At 35.2% G+C, this 25,023-nt stretch overlaps 3 protein-coding genes, 2 long non-coding RNA genes and 1 pseudogene across 7 annotated transcripts; 2 read left to right on the top strand and 4 right to left on the bottom strand.

Annotated features, from left to right (window-relative positions):
* Nucleotides 1–4,077: 4,077 nt before the first annotated feature.
* LOC108829450 (disease resistance protein Roq1) lies at nt 4,078–5,870 on the bottom strand. Its single transcript, XM_018603103.2, has 2 exons — nt 5,296–5,870; nt 4,078–4,992 (listed from the first exon to the last, which is right to left on the bottom strand). Exons 1-2 carry the CDS (start codon nt 5,838–5,840, stop codon nt 4,242–4,244), a joined length of 1,296 nt encoding a protein of 431 aa, XP_018458605.1. The 5' UTR covers nt 5,841–5,870; the 3' UTR covers nt 4,078–4,241.
* A 4,322-nt stretch (nt 5,871–10,192) lies between these two features.
* On the top strand, nt 10,193–11,690 carry LOC108829448 (uncharacterized). Of its 2 annotated transcripts, XR_001945964.2 has the most exons (5): nt 10,194–10,365; nt 10,534–10,682; nt 10,856–10,945; nt 11,141–11,304; nt 11,395–11,690. It is a non-coding gene; the product is annotated as an uncharacterized LOC108829448 (long non-coding RNA). The 2 variants fall into 2 exon arrangements; XR_008940984.1 differs by having other exon boundaries at nt 10,193–10,365; nt 10,856–11,304.
* Nucleotides 11,691–11,986: 296 nt separating this feature from the next.
* LOC108829444 (uncharacterized) lies at nt 11,987–14,564 on the top strand (annotated as a pseudogene).
* Nucleotides 14,565–15,066: 502 nt separating this feature from the next.
* Nucleotides 15,067–16,800, bottom strand: LOC108829439 (disease resistance-like protein DSC2). The gene is made up of 2 exons (XM_018603095.2): nt 16,295–16,800; nt 15,067–16,199 (listed from the first exon to the last, which is right to left on the bottom strand). The coding sequence occupies exons 1-2, from the start codon at nt 16,714–16,716 to the stop codon at nt 15,218–15,220; spliced, it is 1,404 nt and encodes a 467-aa protein (XP_018458597.1). The 5' UTR covers nt 16,717–16,800; the 3' UTR covers nt 15,067–15,217.
* A 1,992-nt stretch (nt 16,801–18,792) lies between these two features.
* Nucleotides 18,793–22,152, bottom strand: LOC130503757 (uncharacterized). Of its 2 annotated transcripts, XR_008940982.1 has the most exons (4): nt 22,003–22,152; nt 20,328–21,908; nt 19,063–20,257; nt 18,793–18,957 (listed from the first exon to the last, which is right to left on the bottom strand). It is a non-coding gene; the product is annotated as an uncharacterized LOC130503757 (long non-coding RNA). The 2 variants fall into 2 exon arrangements; XR_008940981.1 differs by having other exon boundaries at nt 18,793–20,257.
* Nucleotides 22,153–22,543: 391 nt separating this feature from the next.
* LOC108829440 (disease resistance protein CHL1-like) lies at nt 22,544–24,295 on the bottom strand. The gene is made up of 2 exons (XM_018603096.2): nt 23,766–24,295; nt 22,544–23,460 (listed from the first exon to the last, which is right to left on the bottom strand). The coding sequence occupies exons 1-2, from the start codon at nt 24,239–24,241 to the stop codon at nt 22,680–22,682; spliced, it is 1,257 nt and encodes a 418-aa protein (XP_018458598.1). The 5' UTR covers nt 24,242–24,295; the 3' UTR covers nt 22,544–22,679.
* Between the last annotated feature and the right edge of the window lie 728 nt (nt 24,296–25,023).

The following is a 25,023-nucleotide window of genomic DNA, read 5'->3' as shown; positions in this document are numbered from 1 at the left end:
AAGGACAGAATCCTATTAGGAATTCTACTTTAATAGTATAGACTAAAATTATTCATTCTACATTATAATATTTACTTTTAACATTTTCACCACAATTTTGTAGACAAATATTTAAATATTAAAAATATTATATTAGGAAGAAAAACGTTTTCATGATCGATTGCAGTTTTTCTTTTGATATGACAAATCTCACTATAATATTTATATAATAAATATATATCAAATAAAAAAAATTCTAGGGAATAGATTGCAACAACTTTTTTTCTTTGACAATATCCATTATAAACAGTGAAAAATGGGTAATATGTTAAGTGATCAAAATATGTATGTATCCTTAATTATTGAATCTCATGTTTCTTTTTTTTCCGCCAAATGATTATATTAATTAAACGGGCCAAGCCCATCATACGGCCGAAGTCCAATTACACTAACATCCAATACTAAACCCAAAAGACAACAGGCTACACTAAGAAAATGGCTACAAGCCCACAGACCTACAAGCTCAAAGAGAAACTAAACCGGACTCACGGTCCAAACTGAAACCCGCACGACCCAGACCAGGAAGCGCGTCGAAGAGGTGGCTCGCCACGTGGGGAGATCTGCACCAAAAATGCGACATGTATCTTCATCTCCTCAACTCGACCGCTTCTGTCTCACCACCGCCGTAGCAACCACCTTCACACTACTCATGTTTCTTGAATAAAAAATTTTGGAGAAAAAGAAACTGAAATGTATTCTGCTTTTAATAGTATAGATCATTAATAATAACTATGAATCTAATGCTAAAATATTTAACTAAAATTTTTGATGAAAACCTTTAAAGTTTAAACCAAAGCTGTAAAATTTGAATGTCCAGAAGATGGTCTATCTGTGGGCTTTATATCCACCCGAGAGTTAGGTATGTATCTTTAATAGACCCAGGTTTAACCTTTTTCTTTTTTCAAAAAAAAAAAGCTGTAAATTTTTAGTTTATAAGTTTTACCAAACCCACATTCAAAACCTAACGAAGGTAGAGGAAGAAAAACAACTTCACAATTCAAAAGATAACTAGATTTTGATCCGCGCTTCGAAAGCGCGGATAATTTTTAATATAAACATAGTTTAATATGAATAAGTATTTTGAAATTGTTATATATTTATGTTACAAAGTCGTACTATATTTGGAATATGTTTAAAACTATATAATTTATTAATTATTTTATTTAAGATTTTTATATATACATTCTTATGTAACTATTTTTAGGTATGTCATATTATCCGGACCCAAAAAATAAAATCAAATTGACTTGAAAATACAGATTTGATTCGAATCAGGTCCAGGGTAATGATTATTTTTTGGACCCGCGAGTCTTGGTTCGAGTTTGGACCGGATCTCAGTTCGAGTCTGTTTCGGATCTCGGTTCGAGTATGTGTCCTGCTCGAGACCCAACTGGGTACCTAAAATACCTAAAATATTTTGAATATGTTTTCTGCATTATAAATATTTTTATAGTTTCAGACTTGTTTTAGGTATTTTCGAATTTTGGATAAAATTTCAAATTTCAAAAATATATTTTGGTATTCAGGTAAAATTTTGAGTTTGTTTTCTTATTCTTCCGTCAAAATTTAGGGTAAATTTTTTTTTTGGCGGGGGAGGGGGGGAGAAGAGGGAGGAGCAAGTTTTTATATTTGAATATTTTTTTAAATTTTGTTTGGTTTTAAATGTCCAGGACCTAAGAAGATCCAGAACTGAAACGAACTAACCCGTATTCGACCCTAAGACATGAAATCACATGTTTATTCTCTCAATTCCTATTTTTATTTTTAGTAAAATTGATTTGCATTTAACTTTTTATTTTTAATGGAATAACCTATCAAATATTTTATTTGAGTAGAAATTAAATGATATATATATATATATATATATCAAATCTTGCATGTGTCAAATTTTACGTTGAACTTTACTATTAGTGCATAACCACATTTAATAATAAATATATGTTTCAAACTTTGTACACCCACGTTTTTAGTAAGCAGTTAGTGAGAAATCATTTTTGAAAATATATTACAATATATAGAGTTTAATGGATAAGTTACAAATACTTAAAATAACTAACTTTAGAAATAGGAATGTCATTCTTGTTAATTCTTTGAAACATCAAGGGGATGTCAAAATAAAGGCTGCTGTTTTAATTGTACTGATTCTCAAAATCAATATAAAATTAGGATGGTGTCATCTTGTCGAATGTCGAGTGATGAGAGGAGATGAATGAGAGATGTTTAAAAAAAATTGTGAGTAAAAGCAAAAAAAAATTGTGAGTAAAGGAGTTAATGGCTGACTTCATGAGCAAAGAAGACAAGAAGGTCGTGTTGAAGATTGATAATAAATCAGCTATTACTCTACCAAGAATCCGGTGTTTCACGGTAGAAGCAAACACATACTTTCGAAGTACCATTTCATTCGAGAATGTGTGGAGTTCGACTTGATTGAAGTGAAGCACGTACCTGGAGTGGAGCAGAAGGCAGACATACTCACAAAACCATTAGTAAGAATCAAGTTCACCGAAATGCGCAAGTTCATCGGAGTTGAAAAGATCAATAAGCCCAAGATTCAAATTGGAATTAAGGTAGAGAATACTGGATTTAGTCAGATCGGCTGTAACTTCATTTAGTTAGATTTTTAGTTGGAAAATGAGTTTAGTTAGGAAAAACTACCCTAATAGCATAAATTGTTTTATTTTGTTATTAAAAACTCGAAATTGTCTTTGAGTGTAATTGTTTCATTGTTCTACCCTCATCCTCATGAAGACATTTACTAAAAATAGCAACATAATAGCCATGCTGAAACAGTAATAATTTATGTTGCATTGTTAGAAAGTTTAAATTATTATCAAAATAAAATTAGACCAATTAAAATCAATAATATGTGGGTAAAAATCTACAATTATGAAATCGTTCATTCAGTCGGGTTAGCTAATCTAACAGTATCCAAAGTTATGAAATTATGAACCGAACTACAAATATAAGAACATTACATATTTTTTAAAAAAAAACTAAATCATAGATATCAAAACATAGATCAAAATGTAGTTTCCCTTTAAAATAAAAAAATGAAATACTTATTAGGTGTCGCTGAGTCGTTGCATTTAATTAATAGCATGAACATTGGTGTCTCTTACATAGTTTTCACAACTAAATAGATAAGAATATTAAAAAAGAGAAACGATATATTCCCTCCGTTTCATATTACTTGTCGTTCTAACTTTATACACACAGATTAAAAAAACATTTAATTTTACATATTTCTAAAATAAAAACACTATTACCAATACACTTAACCATATATCAACCAATAAAAAATATAATAGAGAATATTGTTAATAAATTTTGCATTGAAAACCGAAAACGACACTTATTTTGAAACAAAATTTTTTTTTAGAACGACAAATAATTCGAAACGGAGGGAGTAGATGTTTTTATTTGAGTCTGTGTTTGTGAGGTGCTTATCCTCCACATATCACTTATCTAGTAATTAAATTATGTTAAAATGAAGAAAAAATAATTAGATATTAACATTTTCCCTTTAAAATAAAAAATGAGATACTTATTACTTGTCACTGAGTCATTGCATTTAATAGCATGAACATTGACGTCTCTTACATAGTTTTCACAATTAAATAGATAAGAATATTAAAAAAAAATAGTAAAAGAAATGATATAGATGTTCTTATTTGAGTCTCCTATATTTTTGTGAGGTACTTATCCTCCACATATCACTTATCTAGTAGTTGAATTATTTTAAAATGAAGAAAAAATAATTAGATTAACATTTTCAATGTTTTGAGAAATGTATAGTCTCTATAAGAAAAAAATAATTAGACATTAAGATTTTCAATGTTTTGAGAAATGTATAGTCTCTATCATTTTTGCTGTTCTAAGGCTCTGACCAGTGAAATCTCATTGAATCGTCAATTATTTGTTGGGCATGTCGAAACATCAAACAGGCAGACAAATCTTCAAGAAATTGGTGTATCTTTATTCCTTATAAGAAAGAACAGTAGTACATTTTGTAAAGAACAAACAAAAGAAAGAACAGTATTACATAAAAACTGGTATATTATTGAAGAAAGAACAGTATTACATAGAAAGAACAGTAGTACATTGTGTAAAGAACAAACAAAAGAAAGAACAGCGTTACATCTTTAAGATAAGGCACTTTGTGTCTATAAAGGCTTTGATTTTTCCTTTTTAATCAAATGAAGCTAAAGACTATATATTATTGCATTTAATCTTTCCCTAAGCTGATCTCCATCACCCATATAATCCATTAAATATTTGAGGTACGAAAAGAGATTACTACCAGGAAGATTCATGGACCCCTCGAAATTCTCAGGATCTTGTTTCTGCTTGAAGGCTTCAGACCTCCAGAGCTTACCAACTTCACAGCATCTCAACAGCTCAACTTCGTAGACACTCTTCACACCCCATGAACTAAGCAATTGCTTATCTTGTGTGACTATGATGATTCTACTCCCTGGACCGAACCAACTAAACTCGTTAGCAAGCGCATCTAACTTTTCGATCTTGTCCACGTCGTTGGCCACAAGCAGAACCTTCTTGTTCCCTAGCCTTGCTTTGATCGCGTCGAAACACATGTGAAAACTCTTTGTGCTCAAGCAGGGGCCTTCCATCTTGGAAAGAAGTTCTTCTCGTAGATGTGATTTTTGGCAATCTAGTGAGATCCTTCTGACGTCTTCGAGAAAACAATGAGCTTCAAATTTGGGTGAGATGTCTTGGTAAACGCGTCTCGCGAGTGCTGATATTCCATTGCTTCCTCTTCCCCAAATTCCACTTACTTGAACACCTTCGTTTGAATTTAGATCCAGTAACGGATACAATTCCTTCATGTGTTTGTCGAAGTCAATTAGGTTATTACCATTGCTTTGTGTTTCCATGGACAAAATCTCTGAAATTCTCTTAGTAATTCCATCAACCAGCGTAGCGTCATCTTTGCTGGAAAAGAAATGATTCCAATCCATAAATTTAGCTCTTATATATTTTTGGACTATAAAAAATACCTTTAGTAGATAATATTTTTTTTCTAATTGAAAATAATATGGAATTTTGAATTTTTATAATATGGTTATTCATTCGCATAATAAATATACAATTCTAAAACGATTATTTGCTTCAATTATGTTTTTCCTCTAAATGTTTTTTTGTTTTCCCATGATTGCTTCGCGTTTGTTCAAAACACAAATGAACAAGAAGGTACATAAAAATATAAGATATGGTCCGTAGATCGAGATTTTATACCAGTTTTTTGAACAGTCGCCGGAAAGAACAGTTACCCTAGTCAGCGCATTCCTCCAAGATCTGACTCTCTCTCTGCTATATCTCTTCTTGTGTTTCTTGAACTGTTCCGCGACCTCTCCCTTCTGTCTCCTCACTTGACAAGGATCAACCTCGTAGAAAATCGGCACCACAGTGAGCAAACCTTTTTTCTCGAGTCTCAAAATCTTAACAAGCTCTTCAAGACACCAGTAGGAAGCTGAGTAAGTCGGAGAGACCACCACCACGGCGATTCTCGTCCCTTTGATGGCTTGGACAAGCTCTGGTGCAATCGGACGGCCACACACCAGTGCCTTGTCGTCTTTGAAAGTTTGAATGCCTTTGGTCTCTAACTCCTTGTACAGAAAACTCACGAAGTTCTTGCGAGTATCGGCGCCTCTGAAGCTCAAAAAGACGTCGTATTTTTTAGGAGGGAAAGAAGAAGAAGATAATGATGACCTCGATTCGAATAGTCGTAAGGACTTAGCTTTTGTTTTAAAGCACGATCGTTTCTTTAAGACCGTGTTCATATTGTTTTTTTTACTTGCTCTTTTCGGACTTTGTTTTGGCTTAAGAGCATTTAGGCAGAGTATACATATATTTATAGGGCTGGAAAGGAACACTCCCGGTAATTTTGAAAACTTGGAATATTTTCTACTAAGAAATTAAATCTAACGAGAACAAAATAGCAGTCAACGGTTAACCTGGCTAGACCTTCTCTATTATTAAAATTCACATTGTACTGTAACATGTTTTTGTTTGATCACTACCCCCTCCTCAAACATGAAAAGCTTATCAATAAACCCTCCATACTATTCCATTTGGATTACTTTCACAAAATCAATTGAATCTGCAATGAAAACACATTTAACAAATTTTGTTTGCCCATAATCCAACTTGAATCCGGTACCTGAGAAATGTTTTTTTGGAAAAACAAGTACAAAGTTCGACAAAAGATAATGTATATCTTCTTTTCACTGAAATTAAGGTTGGCAACGTGGAAGAGAATATGAAAGCATAATAAAGCTTGTTTAAACTTGAGAAATTGCTTGAAATTCACTAAATTGAAATTATAGTTTAAAAAAAATCTGAAATAAATGTAATCATTAGATATAAATATAAGATAAAAGAACTATTCAAGCAAGATATGATTCATTTTACTTAAAAATTAACCAAACCGAAATCAAATTAAAATATTTTTAACCAAGACAAAAATAAACTAAATAATAAATAATTTATGAAAATGAATAATTTTATTATATTAGTTTTTTACAGGGAAGTGAAAACCTAAAATATTACTGATTCGGGTTTTTATTTTAGGTCAATCATTTAGGGTCTAACTGGTAACCATCTCGGGAATACTAGAAACAAATAGGAAAAAAATGGATGAGAATAAAAGTATGAAAATGATGAGGAATGGTTATTCTATGTCAAATTTAGTAAAGAACAAATTTGCTTTTCAGTTCTCTACAATAAAAAGAATAAAAACAAATAAATTCCTTATAAATGATAAAAATATTAAGAAATACATTATTCCTCTTTATTCTTTGGTCACCAGTTTAGTATTCACTAAATTCGCTTGTTGTCATTTTGATTGTTTGTATTTCTTCTTTTTCTTCATTTTATGTAGGCTAATTTTATGTAGTAGCCACATAAAATTGCAGAAATCTATCACTGGTTTTCTGATTTATAATATAAAAATGAAACTTTTAGCTAGTTCATTTTTTCACACTTTTAGATCGGATTATGTGGAAAGTGTGTTATAGTCGAGTCGGGTAATTAATCACAATTTATAAAATGTGATATCAAATTACTGAAATCGATTTTATAGACTCCATCGTACATATATAATTAATTTTGAAATTGATAGCTGGGATAGGGTGGGGGAGGGAATTAATGAGTTCAATAATTTATAAGGAATAGTGTGGATCACAAAACTTAGGAGAGGACAATGAAGCCAATCTTATCTCCAATGGCCTGAATTCATCGACGCTTAGGAGAGGATAATAAAGCCAATCCTATTCAGGTACCGCCCGCCATTCTTGACACCCTGAGATTGAAGCTTATAGTAAAGAAAAAGCGAGTTATTCTAAATCACTACATAATTGTTCTATCTTTTTATAGACATATACTACTAAATAGCAACATAATCGCCATCCTGAAACATTGTTCGATTGTTTTTAATTTTTATATATTTAAATTAGATCTAAATTTTTTTAAGTTAAGTCTAAAATCATTTAAAATCAATTGCCATATAATATAAAGAATATTACAAATAACAATTTATGGCAACTAATTCTCGAAATTATAGAAAGATTAATAATGTTTTATTTATTACGTTTAATATTTATAAACTATAAAATATAATGAACAATTTTTTATATAAGATAATTATAATAGTTTTATATTCTACTTGATGAATTATATTCGAGTATAATTATATAATAACTATTTTAAATATTACAAAATCCAAACATGTTTATTAATATTAATTTTAAATTATTTAGCGCTGTTTACAGAATAAATTTATCAGAATTTTAAAATTATTTATAAAATGTTATAAATAAATCCTACTATATATTGATTGAGAAGTCACATAAGTGATTTTTATTACGTGTCGATCATAAATGAACTCTTCAAATTGTTATAATTTGATGGACCGATAATTTTTAATTAGATTTATTATAATTATATCTAAAAGGAAAATATAATTCAATTACCACTTTCCAAATAATCTACATAATATTAGAAATAATTATTTATTGTAACTAATTGTTGAAACTATGAAAGAGTAATAATGTGATCAATTTTTATATATATTAATAAATTACATACAATAATAAAAAATGTTTATTTGAATCGATATAATGATTTTATATTCGTATATAAAGTCTTATATTCCATGCGTGCTTTATAAATCATTTATAAAATTATAAATACATTTATAAAATTATTTATATTAGCTTATCAGATGTTTTAAATTATTATAAGAGGTTCTAAGTCATTTATAGAAGCTTATATATTAATTTATAAAATGTATTTTGAAAATTTATCCTCATATATATTAATTGAGAAATCACTTTAGTGATTTCTGATGATGTGTCACTTATACAGACACTTTGAAAAAAATCTTTATAATTTCATTGGTTAATGATTTTTAATTTTTATTTATTTTAATCAATTCTTAAAAAGGCAATTCTATAACTAATTAATGTTAGTTACCAAACTATTTATATATTCTTATATATAATCATTTATAGTATTTAATGATAGCAATTATGGAAATTATATATATATAGTACTTCATCATTTATTTTTGCACTATTAGTCTATTTATAAATTATATGAATTATGTTGTTAAAAAGTGGTTAATAAAATAAATATACTAGCTCTATTTTCTATTATAAACATCTGTGAAAATATTTAAAATAGGTTTGTATTAAAGTCCTCCAACATATTAATTGAGAAGTTACTTAATGACTTCTGATAATATGTCACTCATACAGATAATTTGAGAAAAATTCTTATAATTTCATTTGTCAATGTTTTTTTTATTTTCATTTATTTTAATCAAATCTAAAAAAGACAATCCTAGAACAATTAATGTTAGTTTTCAAACTATTTTTATATTCTTATGCATAATCATTTATAGTATTCAATAGTAGCAATATGAAAATTTTATATATTACTTCATCATTTTTTTTTTCAATAATAGTCTTTTTATAAATTATATGAAGTATGTTGTTAAAAAGTGGTTAATAAAACAAATATACTAGCTTTATTTTCTATTATAAACAGTTGTAAAAAGATTTACTTTCCTATATAAGTCATAATATACATATATAAAACATATAATCCTAATAAATAACTATAGTAACTATTAATGCATTATATTTCGAGTTTATAAATTATTTAAAAACATAAATTGTATGGTAAGTCGTTTAAAATAATATTAATAAATTAATTTATTTATTGGAATATAAAATCAAAAAAAATCAGAACATTATATTAAAGTTTTTACAATGTATGAAAACAAAGTTCTTACAATTTTATACAAATATAAACTTTTAATTTTTATGTAATAAATTCATTGATATATGTCAAATAATTACATCACATTATTAAAAATTAGATATGTTTTTCTGATATATTTTAATTAAAAATAGGTTTGTATTAAAGTAATTTTATAAAAATAAAAATATACTTTTAAAAGATATCTAAAATAAAATTACTTTTAATGAAAATTTTGGTCAAATGAATCGGTGTTTGATAAGAAATGTGTTCATTGGAAATAATTTTAAGAATAAATTTGTTGTTAACCAAATGTGAGTTTTATGTTAAACATTTAATATAAATATGTGAGAAAAGTGGTATGTGATTTGACAAAACTATGGAAAATTTGTAATTTTGCAATATTTTATTTTTTGCATCTGTATAAAACAAAGTGGTTAAACAAAATAAAATAGAATGTTATGAAATATTTTTTTGTTCATCAGTTTTCAGATTTATATTAATTTATGTATACTTTTTATACAATTATACTCGCAAATTTGCGGGCAACCACCAAATAGTTAAATATTTGTACAACTTTTAAGCAATATGAATTTAACAAAAATAACTAACTTTTCAAAATTTACAATTTTATCACTATCACATAACATAATAAAAATATGAAACAGGAGTATTTTTCTTCGTGTTCTTCTTCTTCTCTAAACCAATTATTACAGTTTGAAAAAAAATCATATATATAATGAGCCACTTTGCTCTCTTCTGAGGGTGTCCACATCAGCAATCTTTTAATGATTGTGGGGTCCACATTTATTTCTGATTTGGTTTGGTCGAGTGCTTTGTATTTTGGTCTGGTTTCTGTTGTCCGCTTTGGTTTAATCATTTCGTTCCATCTGGTTAGTAAACAAAACACCGCTTTTTGTGATTCCGATTACATATCTTCGATCCACCATATCCGCAGTTCATGGGAGCGTATCTTACATTGTTCTCGGAACCGGTCTCAAGGAGTGTATCCTCAGCGGTCTCCTCTCCGTCGGTGGTGTCAAGGTCTCGATCCTCTTTTCCTTTGATTTGTATTTCCTCTTTTTCGGTCTTTTCCGGTCACAGAGCTTTTGATTCACGATCTGGATTTGAGTTTTGACTTTTATTTTGAATGGATCTCAGTCAGATTAGATCTCTGATTGATTGATTTTGAGATTCCTTTCTCAATCGTAGTGGGTATCAGATGTGATGAAAGTGATTACCGAGTTCGAGAGATGTGGGCTATTAGTTTGGGAGACTGATCGTGTTTTGTTTATGGATAATTGCGCATGGACAGTAACGATTACTATGGTGGAGAATCAACATAGCTTAATCTCAATCAGGTTATTCTTTCTTAATTTCCTTTAGAGATTCTTTATAACGGATTCGAGAAGAGATGATATAATGCGTAAACAATAATACAAGAGATCTTTATTCTTTAAGGCATAACATATTTGAAGGCATATAGTTCATAGTTAATTATATCTATCTTTTTTTCTTTTTTTTTTATTTGCAGCTTTGGAAGAAGTTCAGGGAAGAAGAGAAGGCTCATGAACATTTAGGCGCTAGCAGGGACTACAATAGTGTTTTCGTTTGGTTGCCACAGGTACCTACATCTGCTGTTGCAGCTATTTTTAAAAAAAAAATTGTGTTCGTTTGATTGACGCAGGTTCCTGCGTCCGGCGCCGCGTCCTGCGCTGGCTTTCTGGTGTTGTTTGTTATTGAAAATCTCACTGTAAGTGGGTTTTCGTTTTAGGATCATATGAAGATGTTAATACTGTTTCTTGTGATCCTTGCTAAGGTTCTGGTAACATCCTTACACCTCTAAAGCTCGGGAATGTAAAAAACAAAGGACATGAGCGGTTACTGCAGCAAATCAGAACAAACCTACCATGTCCTCAGTACTTCTCAGAGAACCGGACAGCTTCTTTGAAGGCCGTGAGTACCACCAAACCTACGATGACGGTATGTAGTCTCATATTCCTCTTTTCATTTTAACTGCTAGAAACAGACACATAACGAGGAAATGGATGGGTTTTTATTGTGTGTACACAGGTTGAAGAAGTAGTGAAGAGAAAGGAGGAAGAAGAGCAGAGCAGAGAAAGTAACACCAACAAAGAAGGGAGGGGCTTGGATGTTCTCTGGTTCTTAAAGCCTTGCTCAATGGCCAACTAAACTCTAAAAATAAAATTTACAAGATATTTTTATATATTTGATTCATTCTTTTGTTAAAGTTCATTTCATTTTTAAACTGATTGATGATCTTGCTCAGATTCATCATGTAATCCCTAGCAATTTGTATCATCAATCTCATCTCTTTACGTACAATAAATAAAATGTGTTTAAATAGAGACTGAGAAAGAATCAAGAAAAGAGGATTATGATCTCTCTTTTCTTTTAATAGTTCTATGTTTAGTTCTGATGCAGCTAAGTTGATATACTTGCTTCTGGGTAGCTCTATGTGGAATCTCTTGCACAATAACAACACAAGTATTTATCAACATCCCCGCGTTTGCGCGGGGCTACGCTACTAGTATATTACAGTTTGAACAAAAAAAAGAAAAAAAGAACAATTATTTTTTTTGAACAAAAAAAAGAAAAAAAGAACAATTATTACAGTTGACAAGTAACCTCTCACTCAAGCTTACTCTCTCTACCAATTAAAATCTTCTCCCTTTCTTCTCTCCACGACATCTCCGTTAGACCCGCTCTGTGCCCAATCTTCTCCTTCTTCGACTCCCCCTTCTCATTAGGGTTCCTGATTCATTCAACCACAAACCCACCTCATCTGCCTCTCTTCTCTCTTTCTCTCTCTACACGATGACCTCGAAGAACAACGGCCTGTCAGCGGCGCTCGTCTCGAATCTCCAGGACGTGCTTTCCAAGAGAAAAGGAGTAGCGAACGATGGATCGGCGGAGGAGCCTCCTCCGTCCACTTCTGATTCCGTCGATGTTGCAGCCAAGGAGGAGAAGGAGAGTGATGACTCAAGACCCATCGTTTTAGTTACGAATGGAGATGGGATTGATTCGCCAGGTCTAGTCTCTCTCGTTGAGGCTTTGGTTCGTGAAGGGCTTTATAATGTCCATGTCTGTGCTCCTCAAACGTGCGTCCGATCTCACCCCCCTTATTTTGTTAATATTCTTGTTCAAGTTTCCAACTTTTGGTGACCCACAAGGACCTGTGAATTGGATTGTTGCAGGGAGAAGTCGGCTTCTTCTCATTCTATGACTCCTGGAGAAACCATTGCTGCAAGTTCCGCTCATATTAAAGGTGCCACAGCCTTTGAAGTTTCAGGTTAGTGGATTTGATTGAATTGAATGGTTATTAATTTCAGTTTTCTAAAGTTTCACAACATTATCTAATCTGAAAGTTGGAGTCTTTGTTGAAACACGATCCATTGATCCTCAAGTTGTTCGTAAAGTATACACTTTTCGCTAGCTCGTAGGCTTTGATATTTATTGTTTTTGTCTCAGGGACTCCTGTGGACTGCATATCGTTAGGACTATCTGGAGCGCTTTTCGCTTGGTCGAAACCAATACTGGTTAGCATCATAATCATTTCATAAAATATGTTTGTTTGGTGTCTTGTAATTTCTGCATCTTTCTCATTGCTTATCAACTTCAGGTAATTAGTGGAATCAATCAGGGATCAAGCTGTGGTCATCAAATGTAGGTGCTTTTGTCTTTCCTATACTACTGGTTATTCTCTGTCTGTCCATCTGCTATGTGTGTTCCTGATGCGAGAATCCTCCAGGTTCTATTCCGGTGCAATAGCTGGAGCCAGGGAAGCCTGGTTTCTGGAGTACCCTCTTTGTCAATATCATTGAACTGGTGAGTCAATGCCTGCTTGCTGCTGTAGAGCTAGGGAGTGTATATCATGGAACGTTTAGGCCATAAACGTATGCTTATCTATTATAGGAAGAAAGATGAAAGCCAAGAAAGTGACTTTAAGGATGCTGTTGGTGTCTGTTTACCTTTGATAAACACAACTATCAGAGACATTGAGAAAGGAGTCTTCCCTAAAGATTGCTCTCTCAACATAGAAATTCCAACATCACCCTCATCAAACAAGGTTTGTTTTTGTTTATCAGAAACTGAATTTTGAGTTGATCGAATTCTGTATGCTAAGAACACAATCTATGCTTGCATTTGTTACCAATGTCTTTGATGTTGTGAAATTAGAGCCTCACTAGCCAAATGGTTAAGGGAAGTTGAAGTTTCATGTATATATGGATAGGGTTTCAAGGTAACAAGGCAAAGCATGTGGAGGCAGAGTCCTAGCTGGCAAGCTGTTTCAGCTAACCGTCATCCTGGTGCTGCGAATTTCATGTCCAACCAGCAAAGCCTAGGAGCTCAACTTGCCCAGCTTGGTAGAGATGCTTCAGCTGCTGTGAGCAAACTCCTCCTATTTCAAAAGTTTTAAACCTCAACTTTGTTATTTCTATAAAAAAATTTGTTGATTAGAAACTGATATTAAGATATCTGGCAATCTCAGGGGGCTGCTCGCCGTTTTACCACACAGAAGAAGAGTATCGTGGAGATTGAATCGGTTGGTGTTGCTGGTAAAACTGATAGCCGTGTTAAGAAACACTTCCGCCTAGAGGTAAAGAAAAGTTCGAAACCGTTCTCTTCACAAACCCTTTAGATATCAAGTATGTACCATCGTGTGTATACAGATTCTGACTAGAGTATTATGTGCAGTTTGTGGCCAAAGAACAAGAACATACAGATGACGATTTGGATATCAAGGCTCTAGAAGATGGTTTTGTAAGTTGTCATGATCATGCTTTTCTCTGTTATCTTGAATCCTTGAGGAAAAAAGAAATACTCGGATTGGTTTTTACATACCAACTTTTTTGGTAATGACAGGTTTCTGTGACTCCACTATCTCTACTTCCAAACATAGATTCAGAAACTCAAGCCGCGGCATCAGAATGGATCTGCAAATACCTTAACGCTGATCAATGAAAAAGGGTGATGTGGCCAAAACTCTGCCAACACATCTGGTAACTGGATTCTGCTTTTGTTTGTTCGTGTGGTCTTTGTTGTCATTTTAATCCTTTTAGTTTATTTGTTTATTTGATCCCCCTAGAAGTCTCGTGGAGTTGTTTTTTTTGGCTCGTTTGTTTGTTTGTTTTGTCAGTAGCTGTTTGGTAACGCTTACTTTTGTAATTGACAAAAAGGGTTGTTCTGGTTTTAATGTGAAATGGTGGCTATAGATTTAACCTTAGTATGATAGTATGATACTGAATCATGTCACTGCACTGATTTTGATTTCATATGATCTGGCAAGCACCTCGTCTCAGTTTTTACCTTATTTGATCTCAGTCTTCCAATGACAACAACCACAGATCATATTTTACGATAGAAGAAGAAAAATGCATTACATGTTTTGCATAGCTACCGCTATCCAGGTTCTACAGCAGGGACAACATCACATTCTTTCCAGTTAAGTCTTATTGAATGCTGAATAACATTAGTTTGGCGAGCTATAAACATAGATAACAGAACCATCTTTTTGAGTAAGCTTAGAAGAACATGATCCTCACTTCCATTGTCAAAGAACCATGTGATATGAAGCTGAATGTTCTTCATTTGCTCTGACATATTGTTCCAATTCTATTTGACGTCTTGAAGCTGACAAAATCAACCTAGAAAAGATAATGACCTCTCAAATCTCTTTTTCTTAAGTTTGAAGAACCATTCCTTTGAGAGTAATGATTAGCTTATATCGAACCACATTTTACAGAAAGAAAGAAAACACACGACCAATCATGAAGTTACAGAAGAGTTTAGTGACGAACAGAGATATATTGTTACTTTATTTTCAATCATTTGCACAAAGAATACTTGAAATATACAAGCATGCGTTGAATGATCACTTAAAAGAAAAACGGTAAAATGGTAAACGGTTTGCTTCGTCGACTCCAACGTGTTGATCCACTTTCATGGGACGTCTAGGTGCGTAGTTATCTGCTCCGACATACCTACAAACCTCTGTAGCGTAGTTATTATGTGAAGCTTCTAGCCTACGCAATGTACTTAACCATTCACTTTTCTCCTTGTTGCATAAAAACGTTCCCAACATTTTAAGGGTAAGAGGAAGGCGATTCGAAACTTGGACAGCAAGAAACGAGAGTTCCTCGAAGCCAGGAAGAGGGTTTCTTTCCTTGAAAGCAAACTCCGAGAATAAAGCCAGAGCTTCCTCAAATTTAGGACACTTAAGCTCGTATATGTGTTTCACTCCACACTGAGTAAGCACTGACCTGTCTTTAGTGATTACAATGACTCGACTTCCTGGACCAAGCCAACTAGCTTCTTTGATTATACCTTTTAGCTGCTTAGTGTCATCCACACCATCAGCAACTAGCAGAACTTTACGGTGTCGGATCATGTCCTTGATGGCATCAATAGATCTCCCATGGAAGCTACTCCCTTTTAAAACTTCACGAGCGAGATCAGTTAGTAAAGAATTAGGTTTGTAACTGATATCTGGTGTTGGGATCCTGTTTCTAAAGAAAAAATAGTGCTGAAACTGAGGTGAAATATCATCATAAACGTGTCTTGCAAGACTTGTCTTCCCTACACCTTCAACTCCACAAACTCCAATTATTGGAGACGTTGCGCGTAACGTTAATGCTCGCAGATCTTCAGCACATGAGCTTCTCCTAACGTCAACTGATCTCCGCAGCAAAGGCTTATTATGCATTTTCACACTTGTATCTAACTTAGATAAGAACTTCAAACTCCTGGAAGGACTTGCACCAGTACTAGTCTTCTGATATCTTGATGTGGAAGCAGACGTCAGTTTATCGGAAACGAAACGAGTAACCTTACCCACCAGCTCCGAGTCATCCTTGCTAATTATATATGTCAACAGTTACAATGATATTAATTACCCTTACATAAAAGAAAAAAATCAAATCATAGTTTTAGATAATAGGAAACAAAGTACCAGTCGAGGGAATTAAAACCAGACTTGTTGATTATGTGAGCGTCAAGCCACTTCTTGACAATCTCAAGGGACCTCCTCTGAGGTTCTTGCATGGTTTGCGCGTCTTTTCCTGCAGTTCTCAACATTTTTAAGAAATCGTTAGGATCAACTTGGAAGAAGACAGGCACTGCGGTCAAAGTTCCTTTCTTCTCACAATCAATAATCGTGGCCAAGTCATCAGCCCACAAGTCCAAAGACGAGTGGTCATTTGAGATAATAGGGATCGCAACCAGAGATACTTGGAGGGCTTGAACCGACACGGGACAAGACTCTGAAGATGTGAAATTTGTGATGTCTTTCTTCTTGAAGGAACTAAGGAGATGGCTTAGAAAAGTTCTGCGGGTCTGCTCTCCTCTGAAACTCAAGAACACTTCGTTCTTCATTATGTTTTGGCAGAGAGACTCAAAGGAAATCCTTTCTTTCGTTCTTATTCTTACATAGAACTTGCTATGAGAAATTGTCTTAGAGCTTTGTGGCTTGTGTGTTTAAGCACTTTTGCAAAAACAATAGATTACGTGACCTGCACGACAGCTAAACCCCAAAACAAAGTCGTCTGTTTACCCATTATTCCGCTAATAATTGTAATGCGTATAATAAGCTCAGTTTATAATCAAGATGAATGATAATGACAGAACATCTTGTAAATGATTATGACATAGTTAATTGGGGCTAAGTTGGCATGCTTATACCATCTACAAATCAAATTTCTCGATCAAATCGTTAAGGTCAAACAAACATATGGTTCTACCGACCACTCAAAAAAAAAAAAAAACTATTCTACTTACATGATTTGCTTGCCAGTCGTTATACGCAAACCCCGCAATGATCCACGACTTGGGTTTAAAAAAAGATGTAACTATCATGATAAAACTATAATAACATAACATAGTCTAACTATAAGTTCTGCATATATATAATATAAGCCAATCTGTCATAAGCTTGAAGAATTCAAATTACCAGCTTGTCGCGCCCATATACAAAGTCGTTGACTTGAATTAATCAATACCAAACGTAATCGTAGCTCATGATATAAAACTTCAAACCAAGACCCTCTTCTTCTGTACACATCAAATGGACTCATCTGCTGCTTCACCTCGTGACAAGAAGCAGTACGATGTATTCCTCAGCTTCCGAGGAAAAGATACACGTAGAGGCATCGTCAGTCATTTGCACAACGCACTTGTCGGGAGAGTTGATGATACATTCAAAGATGACGAAACAATTGAGATTGGTGACACTATTTCTGAACAAATCAAGGAAGCTATACGTAACTCCAAGTTTGCCATTGTGGTTATCTCCGAAGACTATGTTTCCTCGACTTGGTGCCTGAACGAGCTCCAAATGATAATGGATCTTCACAAGAAGAAGCAACTCGTTGTTCTTCCAATCTTCTACAACGTGGTTCCTTCAGACGTTAAGCACCAGAGACGCACATTTTCCTTGAGACGGTATCAACCCTCGACGGTAGGGATGTTAATACGGGCTACCCGAGCCCGTTTAGGCCCTACCCGTTTAAAACCCTGCCCGTTTAGAACCCATTATTTTGCGCCCATTTATAAACTTGCCTGTTAAAGCCCGTTCGGTTTTAAACCCGTTTAAATCAAAAACACCCGTGAAGCCCGTTTAGTTTTTTTTTCTTTTTTGGTCAACGTTTCTAAACACTGTTTTTATATTTTTCGTAAGTACTGAATTATTAAATTCTTGTCTTTTTTTTTCTTTTGGTCAATGTCTCTGTTTTCTCTAATATTTTATAATGAATCCATAATATTTTTGATCAAAAAAATAAAATAATCCATAATATTTATCAATTTTAATATTGATTAAACTTCTACGTATGTCGGTATGTGTTTGTAAGTTTAACGAATCTAAAATCTGAAGTAAAGTAAACTCCCTTTTGGAGTTCTCTCTCTTATGGTCAATGTTCTGAATCTGAAATCATATGACCCAGAATATAAAATCACAGATTGAAGAAACGAAGCCAAGACGAATCAATCACATATTGAAATAACCTATACTATAATCAGATCCTTACCTCGTTTCGTAGTCAGATGCTTCTCGCGTTTCTTTTGTTTCAGATGAGATTGAAAAGAGAACTAAAGAAGAAACGTCGACAACTAGAGAATAGAGAAGAAAACCCTTCGGAAACGATATCGTTTAGTTTATTTACGAAAAAAAAGAGAAATTAAAGGGTACCCGTTTATTTCGCGGGCGCGCCCATTTACATAAAGGGTTTCAACGGGCTAACCCTGTACGTACCCATTTAGTTTAGAAAACTACCGGACGGGTCACGGGTTCAAATTTTTTATACTAAGCCCGCTAAACCCGCGGGCGGCAGGCCCGTTATAACATCCCTACTCGACGGTTATGCGATTTTTTTCCAGCAGGGAAAGAACAATGGCAGCACATGTTCGGAAATGGAGAAAAGCCCTCACCCGAGTAGGAAAAATATCAGGCAAGGATTCTAGAGTCTGGTGAGTTTTCCATTTCTCAGTGACAAAGTACGAACATAAAGGTTATATAAAGACAAAATGATGTAGGATAAGTTGTTAGTAGGTGAATATAACCTCTCATTTGGTGAAATGTATCGGCAACCTCCTTCTTAGTTCTTCTTTGGTAGTTGGTACCTGCATTGAACATGGTGTTCCACCTTCTTTATGCATTCTTATCTTTCATATTGCATCTTTACTTAGTTACTAACATAGTTTACAAACGAATTTTAACTCAAATACCAGCAGCAATTATCTTTGCTTCATCAGTCTATATTCTTCCCTTGTAGAAGTTCAACCTATCCAAAGCAAAATGCTTCTCTGTTTTTATGTGTGTTTTGTCTTCCATGTTAGCAAGGACGAGGCCACAATGGTTGACGATATTGTTGAGCACATTGCAAGAGAGCTAGCCTCAATGCAGCCACTAGAGATGAGTGATACTTTTGGAATGGACGCCCACATGGAACAAATCGAACCTCTGTTGGATATGGACTCGACAACGAATGAGGTTCGGATGATAGGACTTTGGGGAATGGGAGGCATAGGCAAAACCACAATTGCCAAGTGTCTCTATAACAAATACTCACCTCGGTTTGGCCGTCGCTTTTGCTTCATAGAGAACGTTAGAAATGCTGGAAAGAATGGCCTCCCCGGTTTACAAAGAGAGCTTCTTTCTAAGATCCTGGGAAAAAAGCAAGCAAGCATCTCGGATAAGGAGAAGGGATGCACTCTTATCATGTCAAAACTTAAGAAACTCAAAGTTCTCCTTGTCCTTGACGATGTGGACAACGTGGAACAGCTTCGTGCTCTGGCAAAAGAGAGTAGCTGGTTTGGACCAGGGAGCCGAATCATTATAACTACACGAGATTTGAGCTTGCTCAACTTCTATGAGCTGAGATTTGTAAACCATGTTAACCTTCTGGGACATGAAGATTCGATCCGAGTCTTCAAACAAGTTGCTTTTGACGGAGGACGACCTCCTTCTGATGTCTACGAACAACTGTCAATCCGTGCTTCTAAGCTTGCTCAAGGGCTTCCTTCAGCGCTAGATGTTTTCGGCACATATCTCCGTCAAAAGACCTCTACAGAGGCGTGGGAAAGTGCACTGGATATTCTTGAAAAATTCCCTCCCCAAAGTATCATGGAAATTGTGAAAACTAGCTATGAAAGTTTAGACAAGCGAGACCAGGCTGTGTTCCTTCACCTTGCATGTCTCTTCAACGGAGACAATTTCCATCGTGTAGCTACGCTATTTGATCATGGTGGCACACGGATCAAAGGTTTAAAAGAGAAGTCCCTCATCGATATATCACCTGATGGATGCATCACAATGCATGGCTTGGTAGAGCAAGCGGGGAGGGAAATTGTGCTCCAAGAATCCAAGTCCAAGCTTTGGAGGCAAAGAATCTTGTGGGAACCCGAGGACATTGTTTCTGTGCTGCAAAACACCACAGTAAGTTTCTCTCAAAACTATAAGATCAATCTATCATCTTTGTGCATGTGCTTACATTGTCTTACTGTCAAGTGACTCTGGTGAATCTCATCTCAGGGTATAGCAACAACTGAAGGTGTATCACTACACATGTGTGATATGCCTCGCATGGTGTTTATTGACGGTGGCATTCTTAATGCAATCAACAATCTCAAATACTTCAAGGCCTTCACCCATTTGAATGATATAGAGTCCACGTTAAAGTTCTTTCCAGGCACTGATAATCTTCCCAAAACACTCAGATTACTACACTGGGATGCTTATCCAATGACGACTCTGCCTTCTGATTACTATCCTTTTAGTCTCATTGACCTTAATCTGCGTTACAGCAATCTCGTGCGGCTCTGGGATGGAATCCTGGTAAGCTAGTGTAGTGTGTTGTTGTTGAGACTGATAAAGCAATCAAAAGGTTTCAAGATATATTAAAAACTCTCACTGATTTGTCTTTTTCTTCTTATATTCTCAGGGACTTGGCAAATTGAAGAGACTAGATGTTACTGGCTCAAAGAATCTGACCGAAATTCCAGATCTTTCAAGGGCCACGTCACTAGAGGAGTTGATAATGAAAGGCTGCACAAGACTGAGGCAAATTCCGGAGTCCATTGGTCTCTTATCTTGCCTACGAAAACTTGATTTATCACAGTGTGACGGCTTAATGAATCTTCAAACCTATATATCAGAAACGACAGTCCTTCCAGAATCAAGCAGACTCAGGCAACGCCCGCAAATCATATTGACGCTTCCCGGAGCAGTAAAGCCACTAACTTCTCTTGCAAACATGTCCATAGAGGGGATAATAAACATCGAGTTAAGGCATCTCAAGGGTAACGCAGAACACCTCTCTTTTAAATCAGAGAAACAAGTCCCTGATGAATTGGTATTGACGCCAAAGGACCAATCACCGACAATCTCAAGCTTCCATGACTTCGATTCGCTTAGCATCAGGCGGTTTAGCTACACCGAGGATAATGCACCCTTCAGTTGCATTAGCTTCTCAGGTTTCCCTTGCTTGACAGAGTTGAACCTAATCAACTTAAACATCCAGATAATCCCAGAAGACATTGGTCAACTGCATTCACTAGAGAAACTAGACCTCAGCGGAAACGATTTCATCAATTTACCAACATCAACGAAGAACCTCTCTAAGTTGAAACACGCCAGGCTCTCCAACTGCGTCAAACTCGAGGCATTACCGGCGCTAACAGAGCTGCAGAGTCTCAACCTCTCCGGCTGTTCCAGCCTCGAATCACTACTGGAACCTCCACATTCAATTCAAGAAGTAAGCAGATACAGTTTGCTGGAGCTTGAGCTAGACAACTGCAGGAAATTTCAATCGTTTTCACATCAGCTTAGTCATTTCACTAGATTAACATATCTAAACCTCAGCAGCAACGACTTTGATGCAATCCCTGAAAGCATCACAGAGCTTACATCTCTGGGAACACTCTGCCTCAACAACTGCAAGCAACTTAAATCAGTAGATGATCTCCCACAGAGCCTCGAGCATCTCTACGCACACGGATGCGACTCCCTGGAGAATGTGATCCTCTCTCCAGATCATTCAATCAAACACCTCGATCTTAGCCATTGCTTCAATCTGCAACAAGATGAGCAACTCATTACTCAGTTTCTAAACATTAACGGAGAAGATACCGAAGAGGTCATCTCCATGCAACGATCTATCTGCTTACCCGGAGCTAGAATCCCCAGATATTTTGAGAATCAATCATCGAGAAGATATACGACGATCAGACTATCACCGATTAGGTCTCTAGGTTTCGCTGCCTGCATCGTGGTTTCTTTCGAGAGGTCCTTCTATCTCAAATTCCCGGCGTTTAGTTATGATTGGAGCTGCGAAGAAGATGATGAAGTGATCCGGATAAACCTGAGACCTAATCTCTATCGCGCATCGGAGATTGAGGAGGAAGAGACAGTTCGATCACATCACCTGGTTATCATCCACGTCGCGGCGAGTAGCGTGAACAGCGAAAGGATTGAAGAGTTGCGAGTCGAGTCCCATCTTCAGATTCCAGATGAGTTTCGGTTCCCACCCGCCGATATACTAAGAGCCTGTGGAATTCGAATGATTAACGAAGACTGACGTTCGGTATGTAACGGTTTAGGCTGGGTCCGGTTATATCAAACCGAATCATTAGTCGTTCACTTGTTCAGTTAAATTCGGTTGATTTAAGAACGGTTTGTTTTCGGTACGGTCCGTTACAGATCAACAAGTTTTGCATTTGTGTGCTTTCATTAGCTATGCTAAAAAATATGACAAGAAAGTTGCATACAAATTAAAAAGAGACCAGTTCATAATTAAACATGTGAAACCATACATCATGACAACGCATAAACCCATTTGATTTACCTACTCCTCATTTGCTTTTGCGTAGCTTTTCTTCATTACTTCCGCTATAGTTTTCTCTTGGTCTCCTTCTAGCTTTTGCAGCTCTTCCTCCCAAGTCCTTTCATCCTTGCCATGTAAAGACGAACCGAGGATTTGAAGAGTTAGGGGAAGGAAACTGGCAACCTGGACAGCACGAAGAGCGAGTGATTCAAAACTAGTTGGAGGGTATTGCTGTTTGAAAGCATATCGGGAGAACAGTTGCAGAGCTTCGTCGTATCTTAGAGCTTGGAGTTCGTAGACATGCTCCACACCAATTTCATCTAACAGATTTTTTTCCTGTGTAATAAAGATGACTCTGCTCCCTGAACCAAACCAACCAACGATCTCTGCTATGTCCTTTAACTGTTGGAGGTTATCCACACTATCAACAACAAGCAGACCTTTTCGCTGTCCAAGCGCTGATTTGATGATATCAATCTGAGTTTCTTCTTGAATTTCTTGATGATCTTGGTGATAGTTCTTTTCAGAGTTGTCTACAAACATATGGACATGGAAATTGACAGACATTTCTTCGTACGCGAATTTCGCTAGCGTCGTCTTGCCAACGCCTCCTGGACCCCATATCCCTACCATGCGGACTTCCTTGTTGGAGTTTACGTCCAGCAACTCATATAATGCATGCATATGACGATCCATTGCGACAGGTCCATCCGCTTTGAATATTGATGGACAGATCGGCTTATGTGAAATCACAAGTGATATTTCATTTGTAATCAGATTGACTATCTCTGCTTCTTTGGTCCTGTGATGGAATAATAGGAAAAATACCTTAAAACAAAGGTTATAGGATACTATATAAGTGAACCAAAATCTCACATCAATAGTTGAAGAAATGAACTCATTTATATTTAAGAAGAACCAGAAATCAATTTGTTGCCAATTTTTGAACTAGAAGCTAAGTTATATATATGATAGGCTCAAAATTTGACATGGTATCATAATCATCAGAATATTGAGCTACCATATGGATGTTGTTCTCACAATCGCTCAGAAAGTGTTAATTAATAAAGGTCTAACATTGGATTCTAATATTAAAAAAACAGTTACCAAAAGCGTGAATCCAAGCCGGATATACCGGCGAGTTTGGTAAGAGCCCTCCTCCATGATTGAACCTTCTCAACTGAATACTCTTCACCAAGTTTTCGGAAAGGTTCTGCGTATTCTCCAGTCTGTTTTCTTATATTCAAAGTTTCCACTCCATAGAAGATGACTAGGACCGAGAGCTGACTTTCGTCGTGCAAGTTTAGTATTGTTTGGAGCTCGTTCAGGCACGATACAGAGGTAGGATAGGTTTCCGAGACCACCACAACGACTAGTTTTGAATCTCTAATACATTTGCTTAGGTCAGAACCCGAAGATGAGACTCCCTCTTCTAGCTTGTCATCTTTGTAGTAAGTTGGAATGCCTTTTGCTGATAACGAACGGTAAAGATCTGTTACAAAAGCTTTGCTCGTGTCTTCTTCTGCGCTGAAATTTAGGAAGACATCAAACTTGGAGATAAAGGATGAAGAAGAGGTAGACATTTAGCCAAATGGTTCAGATTATTAAGGAGATGAAAGTTACTGAGACTTCAAAGGAAGAAGAGACGCAGTTTTGCGCATAGGAAAAGTCCCCCCCCCCCTCCTCTTGTTGCACCCCTTTTAAAAATGGGCTTTTATCACAACTAACCTAAGAATTAAAGTCAATTGCAAAACCAACCCTTTTTTTTTCTCATTACTATTCATCAATGAATTTTTCAAACTATCCTTATGTTTTCGAAATATTTACAAAACTGCCATTATTTTTTTTTTTTTTAATAAAATCGAAAATGAGTAAAACCCACTTACACCCTAAGCATCTTTTCTTATTTACAATAATGCCATCATCTTCAATTTTGCAACCACCATTGAACCACCATGTTTGAGCTCATAAAAGCTCAATAACTCAATTTTAATCACTTTTTCTCTTCTCTAACTCAACAAATCTTTCATTTCCTCTACATTTCTATCTAAAAAACTCTCACAACTTTCATTTTCATCTCACAAATTTCATATTTTCGAGTTTCTTCATTAGTAAATCGTCAAAGATGCTTCCTTTTGCTCAGTTTATGAGTTTGGACGGCTGAAAGGGTCGGAATCGAGGTTCACACCGGCAAAAGGTAACTGTTTACATGGTTTTCACCACTTTTTCAGTCTGTGTCGCGATTGTAGACTGCTTTATATGTCTACACAAATGTGTAGACGTACGATTCCGTCTATTTGTCAACGAACAAGTCAGTTTTGCAATTGACTTTTTTAACTTTTTTTTGTAACGCAGACTTCCCCAG

This window comes from Raphanus sativus, unplaced genomic scaffold, assembly GCF_000801105.2.
Source record: "Raphanus sativus cultivar WK10039 unplaced genomic scaffold, ASM80110v3 Scaffold1111, whole genome shotgun sequence".
NCBI classification, from domain to species: domain Eukaryota; kingdom Viridiplantae; phylum Streptophyta; class Magnoliopsida; order Brassicales; family Brassicaceae; genus Raphanus; species Raphanus sativus.
Note: the sequence above shows the minus strand (reverse complement) of the source record. Positions and strands in the feature narration are given on the sequence as shown.